The following is an 18,125-nucleotide window of genomic DNA, read 5'->3' as shown; positions in this document are numbered from 1 at the left end:
TCCCCCCCCCCCCATGTGAAACGTAAGTACATCTGATTTGCAAATTTGCGGTTAGTTTATTCTATTACAATACCCTTCTCACGTCGTAGCCGCCTTCTTACAATTCAGGCTTATTTGGTTCAAGGTGAACGAGTCTCGTCCCGACACCGTCACAGAATCGAGACAACGTTTGAAAAATTTGCGAAATTAATAATGCAATTTCGGCGTTTCAATTACTTAAATGAATTCGTTGATTGTTTATATTTTTTTTTATTCGTTCGTACACTTTTCAATCTCTCGTTAATTGTATTACAATTACAGGTTTTGGCAGCAGCAGAAATTTTTAAAGTCCGACGCAAGGGCGGAAGTAAACTTGTATAATATTTGGAAAAACAGAAAATTGCCATTCTTTTTGTTTCCAGTATCGTACGCACGGATAAAAAAGGATAGGAATAGATTTACGTTACAGCAGCCATTGTTTCGTCGTTTTATCGCGTTATTCAGAGCGTTACTTACGGTAGTCGGTGGTATAGGTACCAGGTGGAAATGATCGGACAGTTTCTTGCCACTTTATACGTCTATACGTACTTATAAGGACCCGCCTTCAAGTACATCGCGACTATGCTTTTTTTTTTATTGTTATTATCCCTGACTGTGGTTTTGCAAACCTATAACGACGAGAGAAGTTCGCGGTTTATATGACATATATTTAAGGTATAATAAGCACGGTACGTCGAATGTTGATTCTCTGATGTCTGTATCCAGTCTACAATATATACAAAGAGTCGGAACTATTTCACGGTTCACTTCACCGGCACCAAACGCAGCTCGTGATACGAAGCTTTGGATTGTGCAAAAAACAAAAAGATGAAGATAAAATAGAAAATCAACACCGCGAGCTATTTTCATTTTATTTTATTTCAATTCGCGGTTAAATAAAGAATCCGATTAACCACATCGACGAAGAAAAAATTTAAAGTCATTATTATCAAAGAAATTTCGACGAGATTTTTTTATACCGAAATCAATTCATGAACTTCCGCCGGTGTCGATTTTTGAAAAACGATTTTACGGTCTGTCCTCGTAAGAATATCTAAGGAAAAACGATACACGCTGACTTACAGCATCTCGCGGTTGTAACTTGTAATTGATATGTATTATAACTATACTGTTACTGCTAAGTGCGCCGTTCACTCTTCTACATGAACGATGCACGGAAGCGCTCGTTATATTTAATAAAATAAAGTTCGATTTGCACCGAATGAACGGATTGACGCGAAGAACTTTCCCATGTTCAATTTATTCTTCCAAATTACGCTTTACAAATTCGACACTTTCAAATCAATGATTGATCCGAAATATTGTGTCAATTGATGCAGAATTATTAACAGTGTCTATTAAAATTTTTGGACGATTCAAAGGTTCGTTTTATGTGTACTATTACATACTGTAAAATAATATCAAATCAAGACGTTAATCATTGTAATGTATATACCTAATTAACTACACGAGAGTTTGAGTATCGTTGTAGATTATGCAGCTGAATATAATAAGCAGCGAAACTTACTGTAATCTATGTTTATTTCAAACGGCATTGACACGCGGCTTAAGGCTAACAATAATTTAAGAGATACGAAATTTCCATTGTCAGGATAACGTCGTTGCACCGTATAACGCTGGAATAAAAAGTTGGCCCTTGTTCGTTTCGCCTCGTAGACTCCGGAGATTAACGGTGAATCATTTGAGAGATTTATGTGTAATATAGTATATATAATAAGTAGTATGTGTAATATAAAATATATAAGCGTACTTTGATCTATAACGATGTTACTCCGACAGCAAAAAGTAAAACGATAATTGACAGTAAAGAAATCTATATAGGAGGCTGAAGTTATTATCGTTACTTTAACGATGCATGTTCAGATAAATTGTTACTTCGCACTCTTAGGGATTGTCTGAAATTCAGTTAGTAAATCTTGACAAAGAAAATATCGTAATATTTTTAAAAAAAATTCACCTCCTTGAAAGTGCGTTTTAAAAATTGTACAACGATTTGTTCCATGATGTTTATTTACGTTAATGTGACTAACTTCAGCCATGTAAAAATGTCTAATCTCACGTCGCTTCTCGCTTTATTTTTCTTGTCAGACCCGAATTACAATCAACGAACTTAGTCACTCCAGTGTCTAACTAGCGATAGGCAAGCAAGAGATAATTCGGTTTTATCGCATCCTGCAGCAGTTTACCTTATAACGCTTCGTAAATTAATCGCGTCTGATCGATAAGACTATGTGTCTACGTACACGTATGCTGTATACAAATACATGTTACATGCATATAGTTATACATAGTCACTAATCAACTCCAGCACTCCGTTAACAGAGACGTGAAGAAGATCCGTTGTTATTTCCGTTCCAATCTCTGAATCGACCTCTTTTTTTTCCCTATTTTACTCACACTCATCGGAAATCACGCAATGATGTAGTTCAAAATATATTTCCTCTTGTATGATCGAAAAAGGTATAACTGACATCTTTCTCTACGTATACGGTAGATCATTTATTACTCTCTTTTAACCGTTTATTTAATTAATCAGTGTACAGCATTATGAAATGAAACCGCGGTGAGGGGCGGGGGCACTAATTAAATAAAAAGAAGTAACGTGCTTTCAGATTCAGTGAAAAAATTCTACTGCTCGCAACGATATCAAATAAATAGCAACATACATATGTATCTATCTAGTATACATATGTGTGTATATATATATATATATATATATATATATATATATAGTATGTATACAATAGTGCGTTTGATCGAACAAACAAAGCCGAATGCCAGCTGTGAGCCGCGCACGAGTCAGTCGGTGTCCCTCCCTCCCTTCCAGGGGCCCAATATTCAATATATATATCTGCCTATGTAGTTGCAATATACATATATATACATATATATATATATATATATATATATATATATATATATATATATATATATATATGTAGATATTGAACGCGGCATCATCCCCGCGAATATGTATGTACATCCATAATGCTATATAACCCAGGCGGCAGGGTTTGACGGGGGATGGCACGAGACGGAAAGGGGGTGATTTTTGGCAAATGCAGACTGCGGCGGGGTGCACGAGCCAAACGCGAATGCATCCAAGTCTGGGGGAGTGAGAATCGTCGGGTTAGCTTCTGGCCGTTCCCCCGTTTCAGTAGAAAGAGTCTGTAGGAGTAAGCCGGCTGGCTGCATTCCCTGCCGTAAAATCCATCGCCGGTAATCCCCTCCCCTTTCAACCCTCGGAGTTTGCGGTGCCGGTTCAGACTATCCCCTAGATTTTCAGTTTTTCAACATCGCCACGTTTTCACGTACCGTATGCATTCGCCGATATTCGACTGTAAATTGTGCAAAGTCTTTCAGAGTTCGCGTACGAGGAGAGGACATGCATCGTTTTTATGAAAAATACCGTGTATAACTTATGCAATTTATTATTGTCACACGCAGAATGCAGATCTGAAATCTTTGGGTTACTTTTTGGATTTTTTTTCTTTTTTCTTTTCTTTCTATTTATGGAAAAAACGTACAAGAACTTGGCGGATAATCTTTTAATTCGAGTGTAACTTACGATTGTAACTCTGAATTAATTCTGCGACGAAGTTGACGTTAGTTTCTATTTTAACGATTGAATCGATACGCAGTACCTACGGTTTATAATTAAAATTAATGCTCGGCCAAACCCGCACGTCGGTCGTCATATATAAATTATGCCTCGAGTCTCGGTTCTTTGTGTGATCGCGGATGGTATCTGAAGCCGTCTGTACGAGGAAGTAAATTTTTTGGCTGATGCCCGTCTCATGCCGCTCTTGGCAAACGTCGGCAAACTTTTGCGCTGGCAAAGAAACTCGACTTGACTTTGACGTTGATTAAGAGAGAGATAAAGATAGCGTGCAAGTATAAGCTAAAGAGCTTAGAAAATAAAGAGTGATTTTTGGCGTCGTTCTTTATAGCATTAACCTGTGTACGACGAATTAAAACTTTCGGTAACTTTTGACGTAACTTTATCATTATTATTACTATCATTATAATTATTGTTAGACGGGTATATAATCCGTTTTCCGAAGGCCCTGCTGGCAGAAGCCGCGTGTGACTTGAAATCGCGAGTTACAACACGGTGTAGTTTACGTATGCAAACGAGTGTGCGATCGTACATTTCGATTACGTAAGGGAAGAAGCCATCGAGACAAAAGAACGAGGTGGCATAATGAGACGAAATACGCGAGATAGAAAGAAGGGGAGAAAAACCTGTTTAATTACTTCCCATGGGACTATTGTTTAATTTTCACTTGAGTAGTAATTCCACTCGACCATTGTTAAGCTGCGGTAATTTAAATATTCGCAAGAATCAAATGTCATTCGAATTCTGTCTACTTTACGTGCAATTCAGTTGTAGGTGGTCGCGTAATACATATCGCGGAGAAGAAAGGAGTGTAAAATTTTTTTTATCCTCGGTGAAGAAATAACTTCCATGCTTCTAACGGGCGGGGCGAAATCTTCTCGGTTCATATCCTTCGAGACCTTGTAACAAAATCTTGTTGCTCACCCGGCAGACCATTTTGATCCAGCAAACGCCTCCAGAGTCCCTTATTACCGTAGATAGTACCTGTGCCACACCAACTTACCACAAAGGATGATTTTCACGCTTCTTGATTTTTTAAATTTGAAGTTAGCGACCATCGAAGATATATGAAGGAAGAATTCGTCGATTTTGATCAGTGCAGACGTTTTTTTATGCAACCAAATCTTGTCTTGTGATGTTTGGATAGGCTACTGATACCAAAAATACGAACAGAAATTTTTCGACAGTGGTTCTTTTTCATATCGTAACTCTGTCTGGAGTTAATTTTGTTATTAGTAATAACGTATATTTATTCACGAAAGCAAATTAGGACCGTGAAAGAATCTCGTCAATTTTTCAATTTTTCTGTTCGACGGTGAATCGAAGTTGTATAGAAAAACCAGGCTACCACCCGCATTAAAAAAAAAAGTTTCGGTAAAGAGACATTTCCATTGTCCTGTAATTTTGAACAAGGCTGCAGAAGTTATTAACGTTAACGTAACGAAACGTTGGGAAGGAGAAATCACTATTTTGCAAATTTATAGTTACTTTGAGGTATTTAAGTTTTTAAAAAAAGGAATACCTTTTGCCATAGTACAATTTACTCAATTTCAGATATTCCTGCAATTGTGAAATAACGATTAACGCTACTAACTTCAGCCTAAAGTTTTGAAACCTCCGATTTTGAAGACCGTGTCTTTCTCAAAATCGATCTTCCTGTTTTCTGCAAAAATTTCCCCGCACCCGATCAACGATATTACCAATAATCGTGTTACGCCTATGCGATTTTCGTCATGTATCATAGAACAATATTATATCCTTGAAAGGAGGTAATTCCTCCGTTTCCGTCCCGCTCTTTTTGCCTTCTTCGCAGAGACGGCTAGCCGCGTTATCGAGCGGCCGATTCTCGCGGCTGCGAAACGCTTGCGCAGATATTTACCTCCGTATATACGTATATGTATACATACACATGTATAAATACCCGTGTACACGCAGCCGTGTCGAATCCTGCGATTTTCTAGCCGCAGTGTCACTCCGTCGGAGTTTCGCGTTGCTGCGGACATAGTTTTCGCAGCGATGCAGCGAACCTTTGAAATCCGCAACTTCTCCGTGCGATAATCTCATTCGATCCCGTCTGCACGTGGCTTTTGAACGAGTTCGCTGCAGCTAACGATAAACCATTCGACGGTCAGCTAACCACCTCCTCGAGTCTTTTCTAACGTAATATTGCCTGCAAATAGCGACTGGAGTGCCAGGGAGTTTCCAATTTACTCGAATGACGTCAAACAGGTGTCGTCACGTTGTCCGCAGCGATAATTTGTAAACCTCTCGCGAAGTTGTGGCTGATTTCTCCGTGAAACACTTGACGCGAACTTGAATATTGTGCTAAAGATTTTTCCATAAAAGTATGGTAGGGAACAAAATTGAAGCATCACAGTCTGCAAAAGTACAAAAAACACACGCGTGAAATTTGCAGTTCTTATTCTTCAACAAGTAACGAATCTCAACAGTATTTTGTTGTTGCGCGTAAACCGATCAACTGCTTTGTTCAGTCCTTCAGCCGCAATAACTTGAAGTCTTGATACACGGTGGGCGTAGCTCGGATATTAATGTTTATGTGATGAATTAAGCTGCTTCAAAGTGTATCCGGTGTTCCATTCGTAACTAATGTGACGCGGAGCGAACCGTCAATTCGATTTAACCACATGCACAGACCGTCGTAATCACCTGTAATCTACGATGATTCAATACCTGCAATATCCACTTTTCTCTTGCATTTATAACTGCAGGTGTTGAAATTGCCACGATCTGCTCGACCAAGTCGATATTCATACATATATATAAACATCTAATTCAAAGCGTACTATTTATCGCAGTAAAAAATTGAATGACGCTTCGGAATGAGACCGGCTCGCGTTATCTTTGAAAATTGGATACACTAGTCGTTTAAAAGCATCGAAAATCATGTCTTCTTCGTCTCCGGAGAGTACAGCGGGTCGTGGAGCCAGGAAACGAACGACCTTCAGCTCCTCTTCGAGAACCCGATCGACGATTAACGATTCCGCGATCTCGATCGCTAACGATGGGGAAGACTCTGGATTGTCGTCGGAAAGCACGACGCCGACCGGAGGTTCGCCGCCTCCAAGACAACCCAGACAGCCCGCCATTTTCGTCAACAATACCGCCCCAAACTTGGCTAATTCCGTCGCTATACGCGCCATGTGCGAACGCGGGAGGTAGCCTTGTTTATTATCTAACGTTATGCAATTTTATAACAAAATATAGGCATAATAATATACGGTATTCGTGCGCCAAAGTGCTGTTTAATTCCAAGTAAACTTGGGTTCCGCATGGATGCTAATGACTTGACACTTTCATCTTTGTTGTTTTCTTACTTTTTTTGAAACGAGGCTGAAGTTGGTAACGTTATCGTAACGAAATATCGGGGGATAAAATAACTAAAATAATATAATAATAAGTAAAACAACTTAATTTTAAAACGATTTTCAAGGAACTAAGATTTCCAAATATGAGTGTCTTTTGTTTTATTGCGGTTTACTGAATTTCGGACGGTTACAAAATCGCGAAATAACAGTTTTTCCTCAGCATGAATCGTTACGACAACTTTACTTACTTAATTTTTTTTTTTTTTATTCTGGAAGAAATGAATGGCTCGATTACCCGAGAACCGTTTCGTACAGATTAAAATTAACTTTTCTTATATTTTTATGCTTTCAGAATCGGTAGCGGCAGGACCTCCAGGTTATTGCGAAGCAGATCCGGGACGGATTCACCTCGTTCTTTGGACAGCGTGCGATCTCGACAAGTTTCCAGTCCCCTGAGGCCTCCGAGAAATGTAACGTGGAGATTTTTTTTTTTTTAGTTCGGAAAGGAAATTGTTAAAGCTTAAACGAGGCTGGCATTCTTGTTTATTTATTTTTTTTTTTTTTGTTGCTTCTTTTCTTTCTCTAATTGAATCTCAAGCAGGAAATAATCACCTGTGGGCTTTCTCGTCGCATTACAGATTCAATCGCCGAGTCTTGACTCTGGAGATGAAGGAAGCTTGAAGCTGGAACGTGGCACGTATCAATACATGTTTCAGGACATAGTCTCCATAAAGACAATGCTTCTTAAACTGAAACGGGTCCTTCAGGAGGTAAGAAAATCACGCGTGGGAATGTGAAACATTAATTTTCGAATCGGCTGCTGTGAATTTTTATTCAAATACTTTATTTGATATTATCATAATTTTAATGTTTTGTTTTTAACAATAAGTCCATCACATTCTACAAAATTTTGGATGGTTTTTTTTTTTTGCCATATCATCGATGAGTTGCATCTTATATAATTATTATTAATGTTGTCAACGTTAATGCACCGACTATAATATATAACGCATCTCCTCAAAGATATGTACGCTTTTATGTGTTTTGTGCTGTGTATAATTAACACGCTGTTTTCTCTTTTTTGCATTATTTTTTCCGTCATCCTTGGTTTTGCATTTGAAGTCGGAAGAGAACGGTTTGACGAGGGTACGTTATGATATACTTTGTTTCATTTATCTATCCACTTATGCCTAATATACACTTATTAATTATACTTATTCTCTAACAAAACACTCACACACACATATACATCTTTATCATTCAAAACGTAAGAGAAATCAAAGAAATTCAAACCGTGTAACTCGTTAATTTTCCTTTTTCCTTTAATTGCAGGCAGAAACTCTCAACCCATTCGATAATACTATGAAGGTTAGCTACATTTTCACTTTAATCCTAAAATCTGATCATTGGACCCAATATAAATAATTCCAGCAATTATGTATTAAAGATATCGGTGTACATATTATAACTCGTAATATACTTATCTTGGTACTATAGAATGGTCTCTTCTACAACCTGAATGAAAATGGAACGACGGAAGCAAGCACATCACCTGGTAGCGATGCGAGTAGCGTTGCAGATGAACTGGCTGATTTGCGTAGACAGGTTGTCTTTCTGCAAGGGCAATTGGAAGACAGAGATCGAACTGTGCATTTACTGCAGGTAATTCATTAATGCAAATGCTCGATCAATTGAATAATTTCTATGAGCTGAAAATTATTGTAATAAAATTCTAAAATCGAGTATTAAATCGTAAATTTTATTGTTCAGGTGCAAATGACAAAATATCAAGGCATTAACGGTGTGGATTCGCAGTGTAGCGCTTCATCATCCTGCAATAGCAACGACATCAGTAAAGAAACATCTAACGCAGCTACGCAGACAGATAAAGTGAGCATTATATTGCAAGTTAAATGTGAGAATATGTATTCAAGAAACTTCTTCATGCGACATGGAATTTTTTTTATACCAGGTGCGACCAGTGTCGGCCGGTCCATTGTTACTACAGTCACTCCCACAGGATGGCAACGCGGGGCCTCTCGTCAGGTGAGCAACGTATAAAATACGCCATTCGAGTGAATATTACTTATGATTATATCTGTAAATCACAGCTTAAGTGTCTCACTGGTTTGCTATGTAGACTAATTTAGAGACAAAATTGCCATTGTCATATTTATTCACCACGGTTCAGTTCGGTTCAAGGTAGCCATAAAAAGTTTGGAGTTTATGGCAGATAATATAAAGAAAATATTCCGAATTGAACGATGTTGCAAAGTATGCAGTTGAAAGAAATTCTTCATACACCTTCTAATTCGCACAGAAGATTTGTTATAAAATGAAATTTCAATTTTCTACAAATTGCAAAAGGTAGACAGTATTAAGTCCCAGTTATTATGGCCTATTCGAGGTGTTATCAGTAAAATAAATTCTATTAACAATGGCAAATAACATCTTATCATGTGAAATCATTCAAAATACCGTTTTCACGACAAATTCATATACCATCATCATTGATCTTCTCAGTGCTAATTTTAATGTTTCGTGTTGCACTGAACTCTAGAAGTGTTTTACAAGCTCATTTTTATACCATTTGAATGACTGATCTGTTTCTTGAAAAATGTCGAAAATTCTCATTATTGGAAAATTTAGTTCTGCTTAACACTGACGAAGTAGATCTGAAAACTTGACATAAGTGAGCTTGTATTATACAATTAAGAAATCACTCATCAAAACACACATTTTTTTCACATATTATCCCACGAACGTGACATGTAAATAACTTGTTGTTGTTGCTGCTCTGGTCGCCATTCTTCTTCTACGGTGGTTAATGACACGTACAGCTTCAGGATCGGGAAGGTAGAGTGTGTCAGTTTGTGTGATCTAATATTGGGATGCCTGCTTCTCTGCGTTTTCTACTTCCTTATTTATTTACATCTCCTTTACTTCCGAGCCATATGTCCTTTGGTGTAGCACTAGGTATCCCATTGTTGTAGTACGCATGCAAATTACAGTCAACTCAAACATTATAATACCTAACAATACGTTTTGATATACTTCATAGATTTGCGTAGAATTCTTGAATGATTGAAGATAAAATGAATCTGGAGGAATCTTGTACACTCGATTAATTTTTCAACGCGATTTCATCCGTACAAGTAGAGTGGGTGTGAATTGCTAGAGGCTTCTTTCTGTAACAATTTTTCAACTCCCGGGATTGCAGGAACAGTCTTTTAGAGATAGATTATTCTCTAGCTTACCTTTCGATACGAGTATATGTAATTGCCTTTCTAGAATTTTGGTATTAGAAATTACTATTACCTGAAAGAAATTCCTTTCGTCATTTAACATCTATTGGTGCTAAATCATATAATTGCTTTTTCTTAAATAATAGTTAATAACAGGAAGCAATATTGCAAATATTTACACAAATTGAAGCAACGAATGTAAGTGAAATCAGCGCGAAGGTGTATCTTATGTATTTTATTAATAATTAAAAAACTGTATATACATAGTTGTATGTAATAATATAGGTTTCACTGGTGCTATAGTGAATATTTTTAATATAAACACATACTTTAATCAGATACAGTACCCTACAGCAACATGCTTACACTTGCAAAAAATATACAGAAACTAGATATATTTTTCCGAGCATTGAATGAGAATGAATGTCACCAACGATTATATAAGATATATTCACATATATAAGATATAGCATATATAGTTGGTATTTTAAAACTTTTGGATTAACATTATGAAATTATAACGGATTCAAAATTGACAATGTTTCATGCTGCAATGGTTAGCCATGTGGGGTGAGTTTTATTGTATTGTTCCTCATACATGTGTATACGAAAATGAAAAATGTCATCTCTTTATCAAGCTCCTCAAGTTTCACAACCATTTTTGAATAGTACATTTTCATTTGCAAACTTATTAGACTGGCAGAGCTCTTGAAAGCTCTCCTTCACTGTGAAAATTCATCACTGATTTCAGTTGGAGTGACTTATGGAACCAGCCGCACCCTCCAGCGCCTACGGTGTTAAACGGATTCAGGACTCTCCGTAAACCCAGCGATCATTCACCACGTTTACTCAGGTCTCGGCAGGACTCAGCACGTAACGATTACTTAGATAAGCCAATAGCAGAGAGTTCGCCTATAAAGAAGTTACAAAAATCTAAAGAGTTGGGACAAAAACGATGTTTGGATGTCAACAGCACTGCTGCAGTAGCACAGACGAAACCTGAAACAACATCAACCAAATCGTCCATACCAATGCCTAGAAGACTTACAACACAGACACTCATTCCACGAGCAGCAAGAGCCGTTTCTGCAACGGGTCGGTCGCACAACCCTTGACGACACCGATTATAGGGGGTTCTATTATATTTTATTTTCATGCATACACAGGAAAACCCCAAGTTTATTTATTCGAGCAGTTAGATTTTTTACATTGCCAATTATATTGCAACGTTGAGATTTCCTAGGTTGGGATAAGGATTTCTTTGGCATCGTGGGTGATAAAAGTCTGTTGGAACAGTGTGTAGAGTGAAGAAACATAATCGATTAACTCACCGCAATATTAAACTTAGCTTTTGGTATAGTTACAGTGAAACACACTGTGGGTAAATTACAATAGAGTATTAAATTGAATTGTAAATATGTATTGTATATCTGATTGAAACAGACTGTATGATTGAAATTGGTTTTTCGAAATGCGATTATTCGATAATACCGTTTTGTAAGGATAATTTTCCTCATAACTTCTTCAATGACACAATGGCGAGTCGAATTGCGAATTGTCAAATGATCTATCGGTTTGGGGTGATCCTGCAATATTCTTGTGTCAAAAATTCATTCACGCATCTCATGATTTGAATATACAATCATTGTGATATCATCAATCATTATAAGGCATAATAAATGTTGTTTTTTTTTGTTATGGCTTAATGTGTAATATTTGGAAAAGTTGATATTTTATGGTATTTCGCAGTTATTCAATACCGTGAATTCCAATATTGTAAATTGAATTATCCAGGAAATGTTGAAATTTTTGAGAATAGTAAAGCTATTATCATTGGATAATTATATCGATCTGCCAGAATACCAAGCCGTAAGAATATTTACGTCTGCGGCATAATTTCGTGACTAACATTCATCACGAATGCATAAATTACCGAACTTCATGACACACTAGTAAAGTTATTTAAGCAATGAGATCAAAAAGCGTTCAAGTTTTGGTTGTCTTAATTGATCTATAAATAGGTAGTCTCCAGATTCTTTAAGAATTTTTTTTATGCAAGTATTCACTTTCGAGTTTGAACTTTCATTTTCGTCTACTATCTTCGCCATCAGATGCAATGTAAATATATTTTAACGGGGCAAATGCAATCGAGTTTCATTATGTTATTTAATCAAAATCATTCAGCATCTAATATTTATAATTCTTTGAAGGAAGAGCGATTTTTAACCCTCTCAGTATAAATGCATAGACCCACACAATTTACATTATCATCATTTTTGCACGTTGTTCCTGGTGCTTTAATCTAGCTTCTCTCAGATTTTTTATATGTTATTACTTAACGTAAACGATATCGAATTTCTGAGTTAACAATATTTGAGACTTGTTTCACTATTTAATATTTTTATCTAATTGTACGTAATCTTTGATACGTCAGGTATTGACAGTAAAATTAATTTATCGGGCAACAGTTCTTCAAATTTTAAATAATTTATCAGAGACTGCGAATTTTAAATTTTTTTCCATTTTACCGGTATAGTGGGTCACTTATTTCCGTAGGTATTTTTGATTGGAATTTATAAATTGATGTCATTGGGAGAGGCTAGACAAATAATGTACTTATTGCTATCAAACAATTTTTGAAATCCACCTAGAGAGACATGGAAGAGAAATGAAAGTTTTGTACAAACCTAAAATAGGCTTTAGTTACGGCTCTAACTATAGTGTATATGACTAGCTAAACGCAATGCTTCTTAGCATTTGCAGATGCAATGATACTTTGAAAATTCTTACATCTGATTTGATATGAGAAAATGAATATAGAAAAGAAATTGGGAACATATTTTAATTTAAATGTAAAATAACGATTGAATTATACCTGGTATGAAAATTTCAGTGTCTGGCGAAAACAGTATATAAATCAGTGTAAGAAGTTTTTGATGTATAGCTAAGTAGCATGGCTTGCCAGAAGAGGAGAATGTAAAGGTATTATTAAATTATGGAGTTCAACGTACCGCAAGAAAAATATCAACATCCTTGTAAACGTTCTATAGATCAGTTTATATCATGATAATAATTATAATAACTATCGAAATTTGGATATACATCTGTGGTGATTGGTTAGGGGGATCGGAGTAGTATGTGCAAAACGACTAATATCGAAAATTTGACGCGCGGTTCGCTCCTAATCTAAATTGAGTGATTTCCAACACTCATTTACATATGTTCCTTTTTCCAGTTTGTCATTCTCTGTCTACTATGACAGTAAAATAATTAGTTTTTGTAACGTTTCTCTGCAACTAAGGCCAAGTTAGGCGAATTAGATTATCTTAAATATATGATATTCATGTTTTCGTTATTTATTTAATACTGAAATTGTAATGAAGGTGAACCATTGGCACTTAATGAATATAAAATTGTTGGAAATCACAATGGGCTGTAATATTTTATGATAATGAAAAAAAAAATCAAAGTATTCCATCTCTAAATGTCCAATACTACTATAGTATGTAATAAAATTGAAAAACAAACTGTCCTATCTTACCCCATTACAAGGTGTAGCACTGATAGCGGTGCCACTCGGCACCTCCTAGATACATAATTAAAATAAAAGTGAAAATTGAATAAAGTGTATTTAATAATACAACAAAAAAATTGTGCATTCAAATTTCATTTTTGAATGATCGTTCTCTATTATTTGTACATTTTGTATATATTTAATTATCCTTATACTTTATTATCGCTATTCCGGTATCTTAGAAATAAATTTAATTTTGTTTAAATCTACCTTTTTCCATTTTGTGTTGGATCCTAGCTCCATTCCTAATTTTTTTTTCACTTGGATTCTACTAAATTTAATAATTACGGCGAATGTACGAATCCTTGCAACTCGATTATTAAACTTTAATCTATATCATTTGTACAGTAATCCTTATGTACAGTACAGTACAATACTTCTTATATTCTTTATGACACACACTTTTTAAAATATTTTATCAAAATAATGCGCCAACATCTGTCAATCGCTTGACCAATCCGCTTCCTGATTTCAGGGTGTTTGACAGCTGTTATTTAAAGCCGTGAAATAGGAGAACCTGAAGGGAACACCTAAGATTGCAGTGTAAATACAATAAATTAAATCAGTTTTAAGGGGATCACTGTCAACCGCAACTTTTTGGAACCTTGAAAACATCTAAATATCGTGCGTGAATCATTAAATAAACTACAATCGTCGTACGTAATAACTTGTCTTACAATGTTATGTTGATTTTATAGGTTATCTCGAGTCAGTTGCTTCACTTTCCTCGCAAAATACGCTATATAATCTCGCAGGAATAATAAATTGTACAAATCCTTTATTGTAACTTAGTATGGCAGATACTAACAAACCCATATCAGAGAGCGTGAAGATTTCTATGGAAGAAGATTATCAACTGTCCCCCGATATCTTTTCAGACGATAATGTTGAAGCGTCAAACTCCAGCAAAGGTCTGTGAAACATTCTCTCCAATAATATGTAAATTGAATGAGTGGTTTCAAAAGCAATAATAACTACTATTTATAAAGCTGATGTCAAAGTTTCAGATCGATCAACAAATGAGCCAGAATGGAAAGGAATTAGCATGGATGAGATTCAAAAAGGATTAGCAAAATATGGTCACGAGCAAATGGCTCCGATAGTTCCTGCTCCACGACACACAGTCCTTTTTGTAGTAATTGTCCAGCATTATTCAATCCCCCTTTGAAATTTTAATGATGTTGATCTGCTAAAGCTTATATGTTTATTTTTCTTCTATGAATCTCAACCAGCTACCGCTCACCGGAGAAGGACCACCTAAGCCTTATCGTAGTCAACAAAAGGATAAATGGTGCCCAGGATACGTTAGGATGCCACACTCAACACACAGCTTATATCCAAATAAACACGTATGTTGAAAAACAATCTTATTTCATTACCTTGTATAATTGGACCAAATATTGAATATCACCAACGGGAATAATTTTCAGACAACTGGAAGCTCCGGTTTCAGGCAGAGATGGGAAGTAATTCAAGAGGCACTGCTTCGCAGCTTTGCATCCACTCATCAACTGGAAGTTGCCATATTATCTTATAATGAAAAATATGCTCTACGATGGGATTTTTCTGCTCTTCATTATTTCTTTTCCGAAGTAGGATACAGAACTTGCTTATGAGTATAGAAATTACTTTTGCCTTAAACATTAACGCAGTTGATACATTCGTAAATTATTTCCAGGTCATAGATGAAGATGAAACGGGGCTTTTCTACGATGACATACTACCAAAAATAGTGCAGTTGGCACTCCAACTTCCAGCCCTAGTAACGAGCCCGATACCGCTTCTTAAGCGTCACACAAATGTCACTCTCAGCCTCAGTCAGTTACAAGTTGGCTCTTTGTTGGCTAATGCGTTGCTCTGCACTTTTCCGCGACGAAATTCAACAAATCCCCAATCTGAATATGCTATGTATCCGGAAATTAATTTCAACAGGTGACCTTATAATTAAGATAGTATATACATGTCACCATGTCAGTAATACGATGTAAAATTTATTTCTTGAACCTTAGGCTGTTTGGTGCTTATGAAAAAGAAAGACCTGACAGGTCGGAGGCTGTAATGGAGAAAATGAAATGTATTTTTCATTATTTTCGAAGAATCATAGCTAAAGGTGTGTTGACCCACTTAACAGCTATGAAAATGAGTGATTTGAGCTGATTTATTTCTCAACAAAGATTTTTAATGCCTCTAAAATTATTTCAAAATGAAAACCCTTTATGGTTTATCCGTAGAGTAGCCCCGGATGGTGTGATAACTATTCAACGACGATATGTCCCGAAGGAAAATTGTCCCCGATGGAATAGGCAAGATATTAAACTTCCACACCTTCATATAACAAGCAATGGCACAATCGAAACTGAAGGAGCTGGTCTTTTGCAAGTAGACTTTGCTAACAAGTATGAAGTGTAGAATGCATAAGAAGAATCAATATTACTATTTAAATTTTGCATTGCATCATTTTTGCACTGGGTAAAAAAAATTTTTTAACTATTTTCAGGTATATTGGTGGTGGTGTTTTGGGGTGGGGCTGCGTCCAAGAGGAAATTAGATTTGTCATCTGTCCTGAACTAATGGCAAGCATGCTGGTTGCTGAAGCATTAGATGACACTGAGGCTCTCATAATTACCGGTGTTGAGCGTTACAGCAACTATGAAGGCTATAGCGATACTTTTAAATGGACTGGAAATTTTAATGATGAAACTCCACGAGATAGCAGTGGAAGACGACGTACTTCTGTCGTGGCTATTGATGCTTTGTTATTCAAACAGTCCCATACACAATTTACAGTTACAAACATAATTCGCGAGTTAAATAAGGTATGATTGACTAAAATTGCAAATCTGTTGAAACACAAGTGAAGTAAATTTTGGAATATCTTCGTACAGGCTTATGCTGGATTCAGTTCCTCTGAAATACCCAGAGACAAATTGTCCGCCATAGCTACTGGCAACTGGGGCTGTGGTGCTTTCAGAGGTGACCCGCAGCTGAAAGTGTTACTGCAGTTGATGGCAGCTGCCGTTGCAGGTCGAGCAATGGTATATTTTACATTTGGTGATGTGGAGCTCAGAAATAAAGTAGCTGCCATGTATTGGCATCTGATTGAACGGAATATTAGCATTGGTGAGAAAATACGATTCCCCTTCGTCTATGTCTGTATATTGGCATTGTTAAAGTTCTTGTTTCAGGGCAACTGTTTGGTCTCCTCTGTGACTACCACACTTCTGCGTCGAAATCTAATGATTCGAGTCTGGATTTTTACCATTTTTTATATAAACGGAGCAAAATAAAACCTCTGACAAATTACTTCGACAAAATAAACAGCAATACGACAACAAAAGAACAAAATACAATTTCTTACAAATCTAAGTCTGTCAAAAATGATCTAAACAAATTTACAAATTATACGTCGAGCGCAAACGTCAAAGAAGCCCTCGAACGCGAGCAAATAGAAAAATGGCTTGATGAGGATTTTTTTGATGAGGACTTCTCCAATGATTTGATATTAGATACAAATTCGGGTAATTCGCATGTTAACTCTGTAATTCGAAGTAAAAAAAGTGCATTGAGTGTCTCAAAATCTGAAATGAAAAATAATGAAGCCAGTACAGAAGTCGTTAAAAATCTGGCTGATAATGACAGAAAAAATGAAAATAAAGACAACGGTAGTGAATCAATGCCGGAATTATCCACCCCACCAATCAAGCTGAAGAACTCGAGAGATTTAACAAGCTTGCTGTATCCCGATGATGAAATTACACAGGATACACGTAAAGTTAAAAAGCCGCGTTTATCTGGTCTTGACTTGATTGGTAGACGTAGCCACAAGCCAGTGGAAAAACAGACACTAGAAGAATTGCCAATATCGTCAAATAAAGTAAAAAATGATTCGAAGGAAATTAAGAAAACACAGAAAAAAATTTCTGACTTTTTTTCATAATGTAAAGACTACTGTTGGGAGCACTGAGGAAAAACCCGTTTGTTAAATGCAGCACACCTTGTACATATTTACAAAATATTTAATAATAAAAAAAAATCAATTGATTTGTAAGTGCCTTCACCTTTTTTATACTCCAAAGTCCGAGTGGACAAATTAATAATATTTTCTGGTTCTGAACGATTTTGTTTCGACCTAGCCGTTGAATAATTTCAAGCCATGGTAGTATTTATTACTCCAAAAAGTTCCCATCATATGCGTTCGTCTGAATTCAACTAACTGTAGCTAATTTTTTGATGACACGTGAATAAAATTCAGTATATAACTACGGTGTTGATATAAAAAAACCTTTATAAATAAGAATTTTCTTACATATGCGGAGGATCGA

General features: G+C 36.2%; 2 protein-coding genes across 17 annotated transcripts in view; both read left to right on the top strand.

The window, feature by feature from the left end:
• LOC124309137 (probable serine/threonine-protein kinase DDB_G0282963) overlaps positions 1–14,008 on the top strand; it is a 54,523-nt gene extending 40,515 nt beyond the window's left edge. For 4 of the 8 annotated variants that reach the window (XM_046772486.1, XM_046772439.1, XM_046772450.1 and 1 more), the window contains 9 exons: positions 7,337–7,454; positions 7,623–7,754; positions 8,107–8,130; positions 8,317–8,352; positions 8,482–8,646; positions 8,755–8,874; positions 8,957–9,030; positions 10,791–10,799; positions 10,981–14,008. In XM_046772486.1, coding sequence (XP_046628442.1) covers positions 7,337–7,454; positions 7,623–7,754; positions 8,107–8,130; positions 8,317–8,352; positions 8,482–8,646; positions 8,755–8,874; positions 8,957–9,030; positions 10,791–10,799; positions 10,981–11,344 — 1,042 coding nt within the window. In that variant the 3' untranslated portion in view covers positions 11,345–14,008. The other 4 variants (XM_046772502.1, XM_046772477.1, XM_046772459.1 and 1 more) reach the window with 4 other exon arrangements.
• Positions 14,009–14,268: 260 nt separating this feature from the next.
• Positions 14,269–17,842, top strand: LOC124309170 (poly(ADP-ribose) glycohydrolase-like). Of its 9 annotated transcripts, none has more exons than XM_046772558.1 (11): positions 14,269–14,427; positions 14,502–14,714; positions 14,811–14,938; positions 15,036–15,152; positions 15,234–15,395; positions 15,482–15,735; positions 15,813–15,913; positions 16,040–16,199; positions 16,301–16,619; positions 16,689–16,923; positions 16,989–17,842. In XM_046772558.1, the coding sequence occupies exons 2-11, from the start codon at positions 14,597–14,599 to the stop codon at positions 17,738–17,740; spliced, it is 2,346 nt and encodes a 781-aa protein (XP_046628514.1). In that variant the 5' UTR covers positions 14,269–14,427; positions 14,502–14,596; the 3' UTR covers positions 17,741–17,842. The 9 variants fall into 9 exon arrangements, with proteins under 9 accessions (XP_046628514.1, XP_046628495.1, XP_046628468.1 ...); XM_046772539.1 differs by having other exon boundaries at positions 14,805–14,938; XM_046772512.1 differs by having other exon boundaries at positions 14,793–14,938.
• The last annotated feature ends 283 nt before the right edge of the window (positions 17,843–18,125 follow it).

The sequence above is a fragment of the Neodiprion virginianus genome, chromosome 1 (assembly GCF_021901495.1).
Source record: "Neodiprion virginianus isolate iyNeoVirg1 chromosome 1, iyNeoVirg1.1, whole genome shotgun sequence".
In the NCBI taxonomy this organism is placed as follows: Eukaryota; Metazoa; Arthropoda; class Insecta; order Hymenoptera; family Diprionidae; genus Neodiprion; species Neodiprion virginianus.
The sequence above is the reverse complement of the archived record's forward strand: the minus strand, read 5'-3'. Positions and strand labels throughout refer to the sequence as shown.

Excerpts from the sequence above, each read along its gene's own strand:
- LOC124309170 (XM_046772512.1), top strand. The coding sequence starts at position 14,597 with ATGGCAGATACTAACAAACCCATATCAGAGAGCGTGAAGATTTCTATG. Across the intron at positions 15,153-15,233 it reads GCTTATATCCAAATAAACAC|ACAACTGGAAGCTCCGGTTT; the intron begins GTATGTTGAAAA and ends AATAATTTTCAG. Across the intron at positions 16,620-16,688 it reads TAATTCGCGAGTTAAATAAG|GCTTATGCTGGATTCAGTTC; the intron begins GTATGATTGACT and ends ATCTTCGTACAG.